Below are 18600 nucleotides of genomic sequence, written 5' to 3'. Positions count from 1 at the left end.
AGTGGCAAAACCAGGAAAAATCAATAGTTACAATCCCAGTGGCTCAGTTCTGCTGATGAGCCGTGTTCTCCCTGCTGAAAAACCTGGGAATTGCAAAGGAAAAGGGAAAAAATGGGGAAAAAAGGGGGGAAAAAAGGGAAAGAAAAGGGGAAAAAGGGGCAGGGGGGAGGAAGGGAATAAAAAAGGAGGAAAAGGAGCACAGAACTCCCCTTGATGCTGTCTCCCCTGAATTCCCTTGGGAAGATCCAAGCATGCCCCTCCAGTTTGGAAGCTGAATTTAATCACCCTTTAATAGGAGAGAGGCCAAGGATTCCCAAGGCTGCCCAAAGATTTGTTCCACAATCAGCTGGAATCGCTGGAAAGGGCAAATGGAGCAATAATTCCTGGATATGGAATTATTATTATTATTATTCCTGACACCCCCTCATCCCTCCATCCTCGGGCTGAATTAAGGTGATCTTTCAAGTGACATTTAATTAAAAAGATATTTCATTTATAATTTAGTTTATAAATCCCAGGTGGGAGAAGGCACCAATTCCATCTTTTCCATCCCTCCTGCACTTCCACTCTCCTCACGGGGAGTTTCCCACTTTTTTTTTACTGGAGTTTGGAATGTTCCAGGCTGGCAGATGGAAGGAATTGGAACTTGGGAGAATTCATTTTCAAAGAAGAAAATCCTAATTAAAAATATCTCCTGGATTTTTTTTTTTTTTGAATGAGCCAACTCCTGGCACCAGGGCAGGGATCCCTCTGAGGAATCCCATGGGATGGATATTCCTGAAGAAATCCTCAGTTTCCCTGATGGTCCTTTCCTGGTTTTTTCCCCCAGAAGATTCCCAGTGGATGCTCCAGTTCCTCCCAGTTTTATTCCCCCCAAAAAATGCCTGGGGGATGCTCCAGCTCCTGTCCTGCTGCTCTCTCCATGGATTTTTTTTTTCCTGGCAGATATTTTGCTGGTCTTTCCCTGGTTTTTTTCCCCAGAAGATTCCCAGTGGCAGCTCCAGCTCTGTCTCCCAATTTCTCTGCTGGTCTTTCCCTGGTTTTTCCCCCAAAAATATTCCCAGTGGAAGCTCCAGCTCTCCCAGTTTCTCTGCTGGTCTCTCCCTCAATCAGCAGCCACTGGAAGATTTAGGAAGATTTTTGGGATCTTTCCTTCCAGGGAATGCTGGCAGAGGGATGGGGAAAGCTTTGGAAAAGCACCAAATCCCAGTTTTGGGGGAGATTCCAGGGCTGGAACTTGGTGGCAAAAAAATGCTTGGGAAAATGAGGAATTCTCTCCTGAAGAACACCCAAAAGCTGAGCCTGAGTCAGGGATTAAACAAATACAGAGGGAAACCTTGGGAATTGGAAGGAGGAGGAATTCTGGAATGGTTTGTGTTGGAAGGAACCTTAAGGATGATCCCATTCCACCCAGAATTCCATGGACACCTCCCACTATCCCAGGCTGCTCCAAGCTCCGTCATTCCAGGGATGGGGCAGCCGCGGCTCCAAGAGCGTTTGGATCCTCTTCCCTTCCCCCGAATCCATGGAAATCCAGCGGGATCCCTCCCCAAGGAACGCCCCTCCTGCTGGGAATTGGTCCCACCAACCATCCCAAAAAATCTCAGATCCCTCCCCCGCCCTTATTTTGGCTAAATTGAGCCAAGGAGGGGACAAATCCAAGCAGAAATCCAAGGATGAAGCGTCTGGGAGCGGGAAAAGCCAAATAAAAGGTAAAGGAGCATCAAATCCACAGGGGAGCAGCCGCGGGACATCAAAGACCCCTCCAGGGCCTTTTCCATCCCAAATTTTCTCAGTCCGGAGTTAATTCCTGCCAATCACCAGGCACGGCAGAGAGGAGGCGTTAATTAAAACCTCATTAAGGCAAATTGGGGCTCCTGGAGCAGGAATGCGGGGGTGGGGAAGTGAGAAGGGTCCCGTTCTCCCTTCCCGAGGGATATCGCTGATAAAATCCCGCTGGAAAAGCCAAATCCATTCATCCAAATCCACCCAATTCGCCCGGATTTTCCCCCTTCCTGAAACCGGGATGAGCTGGAAAAGTCGGGAAACTCCATCCTTGCACGAGTGGTGTGTGCACATCCAGGAAATCCCAGGATAAACCTTTTGGAATTCCCACACACCTCAAAAAAACCCAAAAAACCAAAAAACCCACCACCACCACCACCACCACCACCACCAACCAAAAAAAACCCCAAACCCAAAGTAAACAAAATTTTTAAAAAAGCACCAGGGGGCTGTAAGAAAAAGCAATGCAAAAATCGAGATTTTTTTATTATTTGGAAGTCCAAAATCGAAAATAGCTTTGAAATTCCGCAGGGAACGCCGGGAACACACGGAAAAGCCTCATATACAGAGACAGATAAATTAACTGGGAATTCTGCAGACAAGCCAGGGGCATGGAGAGATTCCATATGTACATTTTTATGGAAACCATTTATACACTTTATTACATTTACAAAAAAAAGCTGATTTTTTTTCCACTACTTTTTTTTTTGTTTTTCCCTACGATAATGAAAAAAAAATTACATTTTGTTTTTTTTATTTATTTTTTAGCTGTACAAACTTTTAATTAATAAAAATATATCTCTGTACAAAAGAGGGATTTGAGCTTTTTTTGTGTTTTTTTAATAATTTTTCTAATTTTTTCCCTTTTTTTTCTTCATTTTTTCCCTTTTTTCTTCATTTTTTTCCCTTTTATTTTCATTTTTTTTCCCTTTTTCCCATATAATTTTTTTTTTTTACCATATGCAAGTCCTCTGGGCACAAGGATGGAGAATGGCATGGAGCAGATCTCAGCCAGCTTGCAAAAAAATGGGATAAACCCCTTTTCCCACTTCCTTGGCTCCCTGGGCAACAGCAGGAAAAGGGAATTCATGGATCCAAAGCAGCAAATTCCATTAAAGTCGAGCTCCCTCTTCTCCCTGCCTGGGTGGTTTTAAATATTTTGGATTTATTTTGCACTCCTGGACATGGGTTTCTCCTGGATATCCCATGGAATGAGTGGGAGCCAGGTGTGGGAATCATCACCTGGATCATCCAGGGGAGGATTCCTTGGAATTTGGAGAACCTGGAAAGATCCAAGCTCTGCTTCCAGGGATTGTTGGAATTTTGGGCTCTGGAATTGGGATGGGGATGTGGAAGGGCAGGGGTTAGAGTTGGGCTCTGGGGTTTTTAGGGATAACTGAGCTGGGAAAAGGTCAGGGATGGGCCAGGAGAGCCCAGCCGGAGGCAGGGTGGGATCCAAGGATTCCAAGGGGTTCTCCCAGCACGGTTCCAGCCCTGGGATGATTTCCCATCCAGGTGTTTTCTGTAAATCCAGCCAGGAATGCCCAAAGGAAAACCGAGGGGAAAAGCTTCCCAAGGTTTGGAAAGCTCCCATTTGGAAACCCTTCCTCTGCTCAAGCCCTGGGGTAGAAAACACAACCAAAAAATAACCCAGAAACCCAAACCCAGACACACAAATCCTCATCCTGCCCCATCCAGGTGTTTCCCACCAATCCAGCACCTTGTGCACAACCTCTCCCCAAAGTTTGGGAAGCTCCTTCCAGGAGCAGCTGGGGAAAGCCTTCCCACCACCAGGCCTTGCCGAGGTCTGGGAGCGGGGCCGGAGCAGAACCTTTGGCTTGGAGATCCAGCAGGATGGAGGAGGTGGATCCAGCAGCCCCTCGGGAATTCCAGGGAGGTGGGGAGGGAGGGATGGATGGTGAGGTGGGACAGTCATCCGCACTGGACACCGGCCACGGGAATCTGGGAGAGCGAGGGGTTGGTCAGGACACATGGGAATTCTGGGGAAGTGGCCTTGGGATCCTAAAATTGGAGTATTCCAGATGGAATATTCCCTGCATTCCATGATCCCATGAGAACCCTTCCAGCTCCCTGTACTCCATGATCCAGTTCCCCATATTCCACAATCCTATGGAAACCCTTCCAGCTCCCCACATTCCACGATCCCATGAAAACCCTTCCAAACCCCCACACGCCATGATCCCAAACCTTTCCAACTCCCCACAATCCATGATTCATCCCATGGAAACCCTTCTGACTCCATGCATTCCATGATCCCAAACCCTTCCAACTCCCTGCACTTCATGATCCCATGAGAACCCTTCCACGTCCCCCATGTTCCAAAATCCCAAACCCTTCCAGCTCCCCACACATTCCATGCTCCCAAACCCTTCCAGCTCCCCACATCCCCCATGACTCCAAACCCTTCCAGCTCCCTGCACTCCCCATGCTCCCAAACCCTTTCAGCTCCCTGCATTCCACGCTCCCAAACCCTTCCAGTTCCCCACACTCCATGATCTCAAACCCTTCCAGCTCCCCACACACCACATGCTCCCAAACCCTTCCAGCTCCCCACTCACTCCATGCTCCCAAACCCTTCCAGCCCCCACAGGACCCCACGCTCCCAAACCCTTCCAGCTCCCTGCATTCCACACTCCCAAACCCTTCCAGCCCCCCACACCCCACACTCCCAAACCCTTCCAGCCCCCTGCATTCCACACTCCCAAACCCTTCCAACTCCCCCCACACTCCCACACCCTTCCAGCTCCCCACTCACCCAAACCCTTCCAGCTCCCTGCACCCCACACTCCCAAACCCTTCCAGCCCCCCACACTCCCAAACCCTTCCAGCCCCCTGCATTCCACACTCCCACACCCTTCCAGCTCCCCACTCACCCAAACCCTTCCAGCTCCCTGCATTCCACACTCCCAAACCCTTCCAACTCCCCCCACACCCCACACTCCAAACCCTTCCAGCTCCCCACTCACCCCATGCTCCCAAACCCTTCCAGTCCCCCACACTCCAAACCCTTCCAGCACCCCACACTCCCAAACCCTTCCAGCCCCCCACACCCCACACTCCAAACCCTTCCAGCCCCACACACCCCACGGCGCCGAGGGGCCGGCGCTGCCCCGCTCACCGCGTGCGGACGGCGCTATACGGCCGTGCACACCGTGCTGACGGTGAACTCGGCCTCGCCAGCCATGATGTCCGAGGGCTGCAGGTTCCTGTCGTACATGGGGTTCTCAAAGGTGCCCCTCACGTTGGTGTTCTCGTGGCCGGCGTAGCCGTTGAACGGGACTTTGGGTCTCCTCCTGCAGGAGCAGGGACAAAACCCACACAGGGGACGTCACTACAGGAACAGAACTATGGAACACACGACGCTGCTTTCGAGGTGAAAAAAGGGAAGTTTATTTTCTGACTCTAAGATTTATTTTCCAAAAGCGACAGTGGATTGGAGGGTGACACTGCCACCTCTCCCGTGACACTGCACAAACCAACAGACCATCAAATTTCCCCTCCTCCATAAAAGAATGCAGAACAATGAGTTATTTACAGAAAGTGTGTGAGAAACCTCACTACAAAAATGCCAACATCAGAAGGCTTAGAAAATCTTAAAAAAATCAAGACAACATGGTGACAGCCCTGAGGGAGGGCACTGACGGGGGGAAAGCTGTGGGGATGGGGCAGGAAAATCCAGCCGGGGGTTTGCAACATTTGTAACATTGATCAGGACAAAACTGAATTTACACCACATTCAAAGCCATGGGGAGGGGGGGGAATTGCTTTTTATCCTCCTCAATGTGGCCACAAATCCACATTTATGGATTAATTAATGGCCAGAGAAACCCTCATCCTTTATTTTCCCATCTCCTGAATTAAACCAGCCCTAAAGGGGGAGGATTTTAAGCCCAGCTCACTGATACTTCTCTCAACTCCCTGAATTTCTTTCAGCTTTTGGAATTCTTGCTCAAAACCCACCTATGTTTGCAGAGATAAAGCACAAACCCTGCAATAACCTCCCAAACCCTCTGCTTTTGCCCCACCTCCTGAATTAAACCAGCCCTAAAGGGGAGGATTTTAAGCCCTGCTCACTGATATTTCTATCAACCCCCTGAATTTCTTTCACCTTTTGGAATTATTCCCCCAGTCTCCCAAACCCTCTTTGTTGCTGTCCCACCTCCTGAATTAAACCAGCCCTAAAGGGGGAGGATTTTAAGCCCAGCTCACTGATACTTCTCTCAACTCCCTGAATTTCTTTCATCTTTTGGGATTCTTGCCCCAAACCCACCTGTGTTTGTAGAGATAAAGCACAAACCCTGCAATAATCAGGGCGATGAAAGGCACAAGGATGGCGGCTGCCACCGAGCTGCTGTTGGATGCAAAGTGGTGGCCTATGGATTCAGGATCATTTTCCATCATGCTGATGTCTGGAACACAGCAGAAAGGAACACATTTCCCACATTTCCAAACCCCTGCTGGGGGAAAAGGGCTTGGCTCAAAGTACAGGTGGCACCAGCAGCAAAATGAGTGAAGTGGTGCTGGAAAATGGAATTTAAAAATGGATGTGCAAGGATAGAGATGCAGTCTAACTTAGCTTTCATCATTTATTTACAGCTGCAATTAAAGAGAGCTATAAATTGATTTATTTTGCCAAAAAGGTCCAACTTGGATGCATGAAGTTGGGCTTTAAGGAGACTCTGAAACACTGCAATAACGAGCATCCATAAAGGTGACGAGATTCCAGCAATCCTGAGGGATTAAAGAGCTCAAACCATGCTTTAAGAGGCATTTAGGAGCTTAAACTTTGGGTGGTTTAAGCTCCCAAGAGCCTCTGTGATTTCTGATGGAGACACTTGCTGTGGTGGGAATGGGATTTGGGCTTGGCAGGGATCTGGGAATTTGGAAAAAAAACCATCCAGGTGTTGTTTGTGCTTCCAATCTCTCCTCCAGCAGCCTGGTTATCCCTCATTTTGCTCCCAAATTATAAATTTTATCCTTGTCCTGTTTGTTTTGTGCTGTCTCCCACAAACCTCACACCAAGTCCAGCAAAACTCGGAAAGCGCGGAAAATTCGAGCCAGGGATTGGAGAAACATTCCCTGCCTGGAAACCCCCAACCAGACCAAAATGGAGCTTCTGGAATCGAGGGGAAAAGTGCAAATCCAAGGAATTTTACCAAGTCTCTGCAGGCCAAACTGCCCGAAGCCTTTGCCACGCACAAAGCCCTGGTACACGAAGGTGCCACTCGAGGACTCCGACGAGACCTGTGGAGAGTGGAAATCAACGGATTTATCCAACTTTCCCCTGGATTTAACACCCAGCTCACCCCAGCCCCTTCCAAGTGCATCAATTTGATGCAATTGCCCAGAAAATCCTGGCATTTTTTAAGGAGTTTTGCCACCCAACAGCTGAAAATTCTCCTGTCTTGAAGGAAGAGAAGCTAAAAAAATCTTGTTTGTGATAAACTGGAGAGGACATTGCTGATTCCAGAGGGAGAGGGGAAAAAGTGGCCATGGGTCAGTTGGATCCACATTTTTTCCAAGCTCCATTGGATCCCTAAAGGGCTTGGGAAACTCCCAGACACAGGAAGAGGGTGAGGAGTTGGCTCCAGTAAGGAAAATCAGCTTTTCCAGCAAATTGTTGAGCAGATCTAAAACATCCACATGGAACAAATCCCGTTGGTTTCTCCTCCAGCATTATCTGGGAGATGATGGATTCCAAACCCCAGGGCAATAAAACCAACCCTGAGCTGCAGGAGGAGCTGTCACCTGCTGGAGAAGTGCCACATGTCCCCTCCCTCAGCTCCAGGGAAGGGAAATCCAGGCTGGTGGATTTCGGGCACTCACGTGTCCATCCAGAGCCCATTTGTCATTCCTGAACTTGTTGGCAAAGATCTCCAGTGGCCCCATGATCTGGTACACCTGGAGCAGCAGGTGCACATCTTCCTTCTTGTAAATCCCTGGAAAAAAAAGGGGATTTTTGTCAGCTCTGGGTCATTCTGGCTTAAAATATTTGAGTGGCAGGGCAGAAAAACCACGTCAGCATTTGAGTGGACACCGGGAAACACAGCCCAGGATGCTGAAAATATTTTCCACATGGAAAAGGACTCAAATCCATATTTAATTAATATTCAGGTTCTGCTGCTGGATCAGGAAGAGCCTGGTGCTCCAGGAGGGCAGGGACAGGAAGCACCCACAGAATCAGGAGCTGGAAGGGACCCCCAAGGATCATCAAAGTCCAGCTCACTTAATTTTTGCCCAAAAGCTCCAAGTCCTACCTTGGACACCTCCAGGGATGGGCACTCCAAACTTCCCTGGGCAGTTCCAAGGTCTGACCACCCTTTCCATGGAGAAATGTTCCCTAAAGTCCAACCTGACCCACCCTGGCTGCCCTCTCCTGTCAGGAGTTGTGGGGAGCCCCCTGAGCCCCATCAGGAGTTCTCCAAACTCTTTTCCAACTCCATTCCCTTCTCTGGACACACTCCAGCCCCTCAGTGTCTCTCTGGCCATGAGTGACCAGAACTGGACACAGCCCTAGAGGTGTCACAGACAGGAAGAGAAATTAAAAAAGAAAGGCCTCATAAAATCAGGCTGAAATTAATGGCTGGAAGTGCCCATGAGAAAACAATCTTGGTATCAAAGATTCATTAACACAAAAATCTTTTCCTAGAGTGAAAAATAAGTGCACCAGTATAAAACAACAAGATCTGTCTCATGAGAATCAGTAGAAAAAACAGAGAAATTTGACAGATGTGCAAAATACCAGGCACTGACCCATAAATTAAGTGTGAATGTATTGTCCACCAACAACACCTGACACCTTCTGATGATCCTATAAAATATGACCTATCCAATCAAGAACTGGCTTTTATCACAGCATGCCAGCAGTGCCAGCACAGGGACAGTCCCTGCCCTGGCAGTGCCAGTGCCAAGCCCTCCCAAAGGCCCCATTTTCGTGTCCCTCACCTGACACCTGGAGCTCCACCCCGCTGTGGTCGATCAAGGTGGCATTGACCTTGCTGGTGGCAGGGTCAAAGCTGGTGACAGACAGCATGGCTGGCTGCTTCTTCCCCATGTACTCGTAGGAGCCTTTCCACAGGGAATTCCTTGCAAACACATCCGCAGGCACTGGAATTACAGCAGTGGGAGATGCAAAAAAAAAAAAAAAAATACCAACCAGCAGCATTTCCATTTTGTCAGGAGAAAAAAATAAAAAAACAGAGCAGGATTTCTGTCTTTCTTTGAATTCACTGACAATAATTAGATTTTATATATTTTATTTTATATATTTATTATATATATTCATTATATATATTTATTATATATTTATAATATATATTTATCATATATAATATTTATATATTATTTTAATATTTTATATATTTTTATATTTTATATATTTGTATATATTTTATTTCATATATTTTAAATATTTAATATTTAAACAATATTTTGTATTTTAAGCATCTTCAATCCCACCCGCTCTGTGCCATCACTGTGGGTGACAAAGCCAAAACCAGTGACTTCAATTTGGCCCTTGTGACCAAAAACACAAGGAAAGTTTAAAAATGAATGAACCCCCAAAATAATCTATTAGGAAAAGTTCAAATAAACTTCAGGAAATAAACTTATTAGGAAAACTTCAAATAAAAAAGGTCAAATGTACAAAATCCTGGAAGGAAACGCTCGGGGGAGGGATATGGATGTTGACGTCCAGCTCCTGTAAGGATCCTGTTTGTTCTGCAGGGATAGGATGGGGCACGTGGCAGCTTCCAGGGGAGGGGGTTCAGGAGGGGGATGTCAGGGATGTGTGTCCGTGGGGAGGAGCCCCCCTGAGCCCCCCTGAGCCCCCCTGAGCCCCCCAGACCCCCAGACCCTCACCTGAGGCCTTGGCGAGCGGCGGCTCCCGCGCGGTGCCCACGGGCCTCCCGCTGGGCCGGACATCGGCTGTGACAGGGGGCAAAGCACAGCAATGCTGGTCAGGGTTGGACTGGGGGGGCTGGCACTGCCCACCCCAGAATTCCTCAGGCTGGAAAAGCCCTCCAAGGTCACACAGTCCAAGCTGTGCCCGATGCCCGGCTTGTCACCCAGCCCAGAGCTCTGAGTGCCACGTCCAGACCTTCCTAGGGAACTCCAAACCTCCCTGGGAAGCCCCTGCCAAGGCCTGACCCCCCTTTCTGTGCAGGAAATTTTCACTAAAATCCAACCCCAAACTCTCCTGGCCCAGCCTGAGGCCGTTCCCTCTCCTTCTGTCCCTGTTCCCTGGAGCAGAGCCCAACCTGGGGCTGTCCCCTCCTGTCAGGAGCTGTGCAGAGCCACAAGGTCCCCCCTGAGCCTCCTTTGCTCCAGGCTGAGCCCCCTCAGCTCCAGCAGGAATTTTCCAGCTCCTTCCCCTTCCCTGGACACTCTCCAGCCCCTCCATGACCCAAATGGAGCAGCCCAGACCTGGACACAGCACTCGGGGTGTCCCTCACCAGGACAGGGGACAATCCCTTCCCTGCTCCTGCTGCTCCATCCCTGATCCAGGTGCCCCTGGCCATGTGGGGACACCTGGCTCATGGCCAGCTGCTGTCCCCCAGGTCCCTCTCTGCCTTTCAGCCACCGTCCCCAGCCTGTCCTGCCTTTCAGCCAGGTCCCTCTCTGCCTTTCAGCCACTGTCCCCAGCCTGTCCTGCCTTTCCCTCTGCTCCAGTCCCACGTGTCCAGAGTGACCCTGCTCCACAGGGATCCATTTCAATGGATCAGAACATGTTCCTCATCCAAGACTCTGTGGCAGGCAAAATGTGGGGGAGATAAACAATTTTTGTCCTGTGCAGGTGGTTCTAGACTCAAAAAACTGCCCAGAAGATCCTCAGGTGGCTCTTTGGAGGTGGCATCTGAGTGTTGGGTCACAGGTTGGGCTTGATGACCTCAAAGGCCTTTTCCAACCAAATTCTGGGATTCTGCTGCGGAGACCAAAGATGGAGACCCTCCCACCAAGTGAAAATCAGACTGGGCCATCCCACAACTTTTAAAGGAAAAAAATCATGGCCGAAAACACCTCCCCCTCCTTCCTTGGAGTTCTGACCCCAGAACTGAACCTTGGGTTTATCTGCAGGTTGAAAACCACCTTTGAAGCACCTCAAGGCCCAGGATCTCTACAACCTGAGAGTCTGGGGAGGGTCTCAGGGCCCAGCTGGTGCTGCCAGCCCCTCACCCAGGCAGATGGGGGGTTTCCCTGTCCAGCTGCCGTCGGCTTTGCAGGTGCGGTGCTCGGAGCCCCCGGTGAGGTAGAAGCCGCTCTGGCAGGAGTAGATCAAGGTGTAGCCCAGGGAGGGCAGGTCCAGGGCACCCACGTTGGCATGGGAGGGGGTCTCGGGCTGCTTGCAGTGGTGGGCTGGAGAGGACAGGGAGAACAGGTGAGAGAAACCACCCAGGTGGGCACGGGGAGGGTGAGAAGTGACACCGTGACAGCAACAGGGGAACCCTCCTGGGAGAGTTTCTACACCACAGCTCACGGGGATTTTTCCCAGCTGCAGGAATTAAAGAGGAGCTTCCCATGCTGGGTTTCTGCTCCTGGCTAAACTTGAACTCGGTTCCAGCATGATGAGCTAAAAATCAGGATTGGCCACACCCATTTTTAAGGGGAAAAGACAAAGCCAAAAGATGCTGAAGCACCTCTGAACCCAGAAGTGAGCGCCAGGTGTGGGTGCAGACTAAAAACTGCCTTTGCAATCCCCAATTCTCCCTAAAATCCAACACATTTCCTGCAAGGATTCCTTGTCCAGAGCCTGGCTGAGGGCCCCAGCTCCCCGTGGCATTCCCAGGACTCACGGACGCAGTCGGGCTGGACGCCGCTCCAGGTCAGGTTGGGCAGGCAGGTCCTGGTGGTGGAGCCCTGCAGGAGATATCCCTTCTGGCACCTGAAGAACAGGATGCTCCCCACCTGTCCCAACAGGAGACAATCACTCAGCTTCCCAGGAATTCCCAGACCTTCATTCCATCCCCTTGTCACCAGCTCACCCCTCACAGGATCAGCTCCACTCCCAGCTGAGCAAAAATCCCACTTATGGTGTCGCCAAATTAATTAAACCTAAAATTAATTAATTAAACCCCAAGATTAAGGTAACTAATTAGCAAGAGAATGGAAAGATCCACTCTGGCATCCACTGTCCCTGCAGGGAATGGGTGGGAATGGAGACCCCCAAGGGAGCCACTGTGGGAGTTTTGTCCCCATTTCAATGATTTCCTGCTGGATGAGAGATGGGATTAGCAGAAGCACCTGCAGGATTTGGCCTGAAAATTAATGGGAATTAATGTGAATAGCAGCAACTATTAATTAGTGCTGTAATTAATTTCAGATACAATGCACTGCCTAATTAATGCTGTGCAGACACACTCGGAGGGTTAAAGGAGCACACTGGGGTGTCCTGCTCCCCGGAGGAGACAGGAATCCATGGAAGGACACAGGAATCCATGAGATGGGACAGGAATCCACAGGATGAGACATTAATCCATGGAAGGACACAGGAATCCATGAGATGGGACAGGAATCCACAGGATGAGACATGAATCCATGGAAGGACACAGGAATCCATGGGATAACAGAAGAATCCGTGAGAGGGGACATGAACTCATGGGAGGACAAAATAATCCATGGAAAGATGCACGACTCCATGGAAGAAGGACACATGAATCCATGGGAGAGCATGTGAATCCATGGGAGAACAAGTGAACCCATGGGATAACAAGTGAATCCATGGAAGGAGATACTAATCCATGGGAAGACACAGGAATCCATGGGAGGACACATGAATCCCATGGGATAACACATGAATCCATGGGAGAACATGTGAATCCACAGGAAAACATGTGAATCCATGACAGAAGGCATTAACTCATGGAATGATACATGGATCCATGGGAGAACACAATAATCCATGGAATAACACAGGAATCCATGGGAGAACATGTGAGTCCATGGGATAGCACAGGAATCCATGGGATAACATGTGAATCCAGGCCAAGGGCTGGCTTTGTGGTACACCTCTCTTCCACAACCATACCTGGTATCCCTGGGAATTGTTCTGCATCCCAAAAAGAGGCACTCCAGGATCTGCACACGTGGTGAGGCTGGGATCTGTTAAAAACAGGGAAGGGATTTATGGGAGGGCTCAGAGCCCTCCAGGCACACGGGTCCTGCTGCACCTCTGGAACACAAAGGGGGATTTGGCTCCAAAGGAACACAGGGTGACAAGGAAAACCACATGGATCTTCTTGTTCCTTAAATCCCTGCCTGCTGCAGCACGAAGCAACCAGAGGCACTTCATCCCACAGGAGAAAAACTGGGAACACACACCTTGGATCAGGACAGCCCTTCCCCACATCCACACCATGCTCCCAAGGACCATCCCAAGCTCCAAGCACTGTCACTGGGATATTTCATGAAAAATCCCTTCTCCTGGGAAGCTTCAGCTTCTCCATGTTTTGCTCCTCTGGAATGTGGCCTGGAGATTGTTTATCCAAACATGTGAATTGTTTTTAATCAATGGCCAATCCCAGCCAGCTGTGTCAGACGAGTCTGTCATGGGTTTTTATTATTTTATTAGCCTTCTGATGTCTCCTTTCTCTTTCTTTAGTATAGTTTTAGGATATCATTTTCATAATATAATATATCATATCATACCATATCATAATATAATATAATATAATAAATCAGCCTTCTGAGAACTGGGAGTCAATTCTCATCTCTCACCTCGTCCTGGGGACCCTCACAACACCGCAACAAAGCACCACGGTGATTCTGCCCTCCTCCCAGCCCTCTGCTCCCACCCTGCCCTCCAGGGAGCACGGGGTTGGGATTGGGAGGGACGTGAGCCCCCAGCCCCTGCAGCTGGGCCCCCCTCACCGATGCAGCTGGGCTGGGTCCCGCTCCAGGTGCCGTCGGACTGGCAGAACCTCCGCGCCGACCCCACGAGCACCAGCGGGGCCAGGCAGGAGAAGGACACGGACGAGCGGTAGGTGAAGCCTCTGTCCTCCCTCCTGCCCTGGGCCGGGGTCCCCGGGTCCCCACAGAACACGGCTGCAAAGGCAAAAGGACAAGGGGGTGGCCACAGAGCCCTCAGGAATGTCACATCCCATCCTGGGCTGTCACAGCCCGTCCGCTCCATGATTAGCTCGGGAATCAGGGGTGGCAGAAGGTGTTGCTGGCTGCATTCCTTGTAATTATCTCCTTTTGTCAATGGTTGTTAATTAACTTCCACCTTCTCCCCTGGATTTGCTTTTTTTCCCCCACTTTTTTCTCCCCTAATTGCACGGTGTCACTTTGTTCCTTGGCTCTGTATCAGACGGAAAGCCCGCTAATTATCCCGGATCCTGGGAAAGGTGTGAGGAACAGTGAGGGGTTTGTGGGATCTAATATGAAAATGGATACTGTGTAGCTGGAAAAGGGACTCAGAGCCGCCTTTAGCACCAAGAGATGCTAATTCCCTTTTTTTAATTCTCTTTTTTGGTGTTTGCTGTTGTATCGAACCCACCCAGCCTTCACAAAACATTCCCAACTTCTGCTGCGACACGGTGCCCTTTGCCAAAGGATTTTTTGGCAGTTCCAGGAGTCCTGATTGGAGAAGATTGGGTCACTGAGGGCAAACACCCAGTTCTGAGGATGTTTTGTTGGCAGGAACGTGGAAAATGCCTGGATTCATCCGAAATGTGGCATCACCCCTCTGTCACAGGGGTAGAATGACCAACAGTGTCCCTGGAGTGACCACCTGTGTCCCTGCCTCCTCCTTACAGGTGCCAAAACAAGGCTCCCAAAAAACCAGGCCATGAAGGAGGTGGGAGAGCAGCCAGATTTTAGGTCCAGACTCCTGAAGCATCACCACAGCACCAAACATTCCCACTCCAGCTGCTGGAAAACTCCATTTACGAACGGGGCATGAAGGACAGCAAGATCCCTCTAAACCCTGAGCTGCCAAACCACTGACACAGAGCTTGGAAAAAAAAGCAGGGAAAAGCCCCAAAAAGCTGGATTTGAAGCAGAATGGTGGTGGAAAAGAGGGAAGGTGCCTACTCACGGAAGCACTGGGGGATCTCCCCGCTCCAGGAGCCGTTGCCCTCGCAGGTGAGCACGGCGGGCAGGGACAGCTGGTAACCCTCCAGGCAGGCATAGCTGATGCTGGAACCCCAGCTGAAATCTGATCCCACCACCTTCCCGTTGGGAATGGCCTGGGGAGCTCTGCAGGTGATGGCTGGAGGAGAAGGAAATAGAAGGAGAAGGAGAAAAAGGAGAAAAAGGAGGAGAAGGAGAAAAAGGAGGAGAAAAGGAGGAGAAGGGGAAGATGGAGGAAAAGGAGAAGAAGGAGGAAAAGGGGAAAAGGAAAAGGGGAAAAGGGGAAAAGGAAAAGGAGAAAAGGGGAAAAGGGGAAAAGGAAAAGGGGAAAAAGGAAAAAGAAAAAGGAAAAGGAAAAAGGAAAAGGAAAAAGGAAAAGGAAAAAGGAAAAGGAGGCTCAGGTCTCTCCACTTCTTCATTATTTCCATTAACAAGCAAATTCCACGTAGGAGCAAAGTCACCTCCTGCTCTCCAAGAGCATCTCCCAGGATTGGCACAAAGTGGGGTCAAACCCTTCAAAGTCTGGAGCTCAATCCCAAATCAGGAAATATCCTGTGGGAAGGGATCCACGAGGATCATCCAGTCCAAGCCCTGGCCCTGCACAAACACCTCCAAATCCCACCCTGTGCATCCCTGAGAGCGTTGTCCAAACATTCCTTGAGATCCTGGGGCTGTGCCCATTCCCTGGGGAGCCTCCTCAGTCCCCACCACCCTCTGGGGGAAGAACTTTTCCCTCACCATCTCCACAAATCCGATTTTGAAGTCAATGCTCGTTCTCAGCTGAAGGTAAAAATCTGCCCTGACGTGGTGTGAAAGCTCATCCCAGATTTCCCCAAAGATTCACACATTTTGGACAACCTGGCTGAGGCTCAGACGAGCAGTTGAAGCCACAACCTGTCGGGTTTTCACCCACTCTGGGGTGTTTGGAGATGACATTTTTGCAGCACTCTGCTCTTCAGCTCAGAGGAGCTAAACCTGTGCCTCCAAATGAGACTCTTGGCCCCATTCTGGATCATTTCTGCAGCATTTGCTCAGTGCAGAGAATGAAAAAGGAGAGGAAGAATTGCTCTTTACAGCCTCTGAAGGAGCTGGAGTGCATTTGAGGGTTTTTATGTGGCCTGTTTTTATATCAGCTCCGTGACAGGTGAATTTTCCAGATTTTTAAAGGAATGCAGAGATGCTGCCACACATTTTATCTGCACTGGGGGGTGAGGAAAACAGATCCAGCCTGCCCAGCCACTGCTTTCCTATTTCCCTTTTCTATCTCTGAACCACAGGAGCCATCTCAGAATAATGAAAAGACTCGCAGGGAACATTTTTCAGATGTTTCTGGGTGATGCCAGCACAGCGTCTGCTGGAAAAACACAATATTTCATCCGAGCTTGATCCGAGTTCTTGTGCAAAATCACTTTACTCCCTGGGCTTTGAAGGAGAGGAGCAACTCCTTCCCTCCCTGCCAGGCACAGATTGATAACCCTGAGCACAGCAAGGCGTTGCTGCTCCCTGACAAATGCCAAACTTTGGGTGGAATGAGGGAGCTGAGGAACGCCCAGCCAGCCTTCCAGGGAAAACTCTGGTGGCCTCCCAAACTTGTCTCCTGCAACACCTGCAGGGTTCCCTACCCTTGCAGACGGGTTTGGTGCCGTTCCAGGTGCGGTCTTTGGTGCAGGTGAGGGCAGCTGCTCTGTCTGACTCCATCATGAAGCCAGGGGTGCACTGGAACACCACGGATTTGTTGTAGGTGAAGTCACTGCCCAGCCTCAGCCCGTTGGCTGGCACGCCGGGGTCTCCACAGTTGATCACTGCCAAAGAAGGGGAAAAAAAAGAGAATTTCTGGCAGCTGGAACCACGCCTGTGATGGTCCTGAGTGGTTTTTGCCAAGTGGGATTTAACCAGTTAAATGTGGAGCAGGTTTGTAGCACAAGCTGGAGCTTAATGGTTCATTAAGACCTTGAAAGGAGCTGGATTAACACTCATTAAACATTAAAGCAAACAGGGTCAAACCTGGGTGAAGGGAAGGCAGCTTGCCCACAGCACTCCCCACTTAGCCCAGTCACTGCCTCTGATGTAAATCCACCTCTGTCACCACCCCATTCCCTGCCCTGAGGTCACATCCCAGGAATGTCACACTCAGGAGCAGCCCCAGAGAGCCCCCCCAGCTCAGCCAAAACCCACTCCCAAAATTATCCCACACCTCCCTCCATCCAGCTGGAAAAAACAACCCCAGATCAAGATTTTTCCATGAGATCCCAGCAGAATTCCCAGGCTGAGCTGCTGCTGGGGCCAGGCCAGGCTCTGGCAGAGTTTCTCAGGGTGGCACTGGTGTGTTGGTGCTTTAGGATTTGAGCTTTTCTATTTTCCATATATTTGTAATCCTGGAATTCTGTAGTGTGTAACTCCAAACTCCACACACAGTGTGAGCTGCTGCTTCCCCATTTTGGGCAGACACAACAATTCCTCTCCAGGCCTGGCAATCAAGGACACCTCACTGCCTCAGAGCCCAGAGATGGAAACAAAAATGAGTTGGGGGAGCAAACTTGGGGTCAATGACTTCATTAGCTGGAGCTGGAATTGGCAGATTCACCCCCAATGTGCAAATGGCCCAAACTTATAAAAGTGTGAAACCTGTGACCCATTGTCCATTTTTTGGTTGTAGCCCCTGGGGGACTTTGTCTGCCCTAAATGTAACTGAAGGCCCTTCAGTAAATATAAGTGATTTTTATTCCTTTTTAACTTTGTCTGGCTTCTGTTTTTAGGTGGCCCCAAAAGGCACCATGTGGGCACAGCTGGGCCTGGCAGCTCATCCTTCCCCTCTCCCTGGGGCAGGATTCCATCCCATTCTTCCTGAAGGCTGCCCTAGAACAGAGAGCAGACAGAGCTAAAGAATAAAGCAGGGATTTATTAAAAGGATCCTGAATGGATCCACCTTGGGCAGCACAAGAGCCCAGCCAGGTTGGACCAAAATGGGCACAAAAATGAATGACTGCTTACAAGGTCTCACATTTTTATAAAGTCTGCTCCATTTGCATCTTGGGGTTAATTGTCCAGTTATGAAGTCCCACCCTGCTTGTTCTTCTCTCTTCAGCCCATGTTGTTTGTGCTCTTGGGTTGAGATTTGGATCACTTGTCCTTGGTCCCCAGCCAGAGCAGGAACTGTTTTGTCTCCCAGACCCACCCACCAAAGCAGCTCAGGATCTGTAAATTACCAAAGCCGAACCTGAGGCATCACCAGTGCTCACCAGTGCACTCGGGGCTGGTCCCAGTCCAGGTGCCATTGACAGTGCAGTGCCTGCTCAGCACCCCAGTGGAGTAATAGCCCTCCCTGCACTGGTAGATGATGGAGCTGGAGAACACCAGGCCGTCGTTGAAGATCACCCTGGCGTTGCTGGGCGTGCCGGGATTCCCGCAGGAGATCACTGCCGGCAAACGGGGAAATCAAATCCAAATCAAATCCAAATCAAATCAAATTAAATTAAAACCACAAACCAACCCCAGGACTCCGAGGGGCTCCTCCTGCATTGCCTGTCCTCAGCAAAGGCAAGTGCTGGGACATGAGGACACCTCTGGGGACATGAGAACACTTCTGGGGACACCAGAGCCATTCTGGGGACATGAGAACATCTCTGGGGACACCAGAGCTGTGCTGGGGACATGAGGACAATCCTGGGGACACCAGAGCCGTTCTGGGGACATCAGGACAATCCTGGGGACTCTGAGCAGTCCTGG

At 50.0% G+C, this 18600-nt stretch overlaps 1 protein-coding gene across 1 annotated transcript in view; it reads right to left on the bottom strand.

The window, feature by feature from the left end:
• Positions 1-3674: 3674 nt before the first annotated feature.
• The window catches only part of CSMD2 (CUB and Sushi multiple domains 2), a gene marked incomplete at its 5' end in the record, with an annotated part of 252580 nt that continues 237654 nt past the window's right edge, over positions 3675-18600 (bottom strand). Inside the window, 14 exons of the mRNA XM_084222825.1 lie at positions 3675-3747; positions 4925-5099; positions 6077-6215; positions 6963-7050; positions 7633-7745; positions 8752-8913; positions 9667-9732; positions 10981-11160; positions 11598-11709; positions 12830-12903; positions 13672-13845; positions 14840-15013; positions 16497-16676; positions 18114-18290. Of these exons, the coding sequence (XP_084078951.1) occupies positions 4940-5099; positions 6077-6215; positions 6963-7050; positions 7633-7745; positions 8752-8913; positions 9667-9732; positions 10981-11160; positions 11598-11709; positions 12830-12903; positions 13672-13845; positions 14840-15013; positions 16497-16676; positions 18114-18290 (1799 nt within the window). The 3' untranslated portion in view covers positions 3675-3747; positions 4925-4939. The remainder of the gene's footprint in view (positions 3748-4924; positions 5100-6076; positions 6216-6962; positions 7051-7632; positions 7746-8751; positions 8914-9666; positions 9733-10980; positions 11161-11597; positions 11710-12829; positions 12904-13671; positions 13846-14839; positions 15014-16496; positions 16677-18113; positions 18291-18600) is intronic.

The sequence above is a fragment of the Fringilla coelebs genome (genome assembly GCF_963513975.1).
Source record: "Fringilla coelebs genome assembly, chromosome: 28".
Classification (NCBI taxonomy): Eukaryota; Metazoa; Chordata; class Aves; order Passeriformes; family Fringillidae; genus Fringilla; species Fringilla coelebs.
Note: the sequence above shows the minus strand (reverse complement) of the source record. Positions and strands in the feature narration are given on the sequence as shown.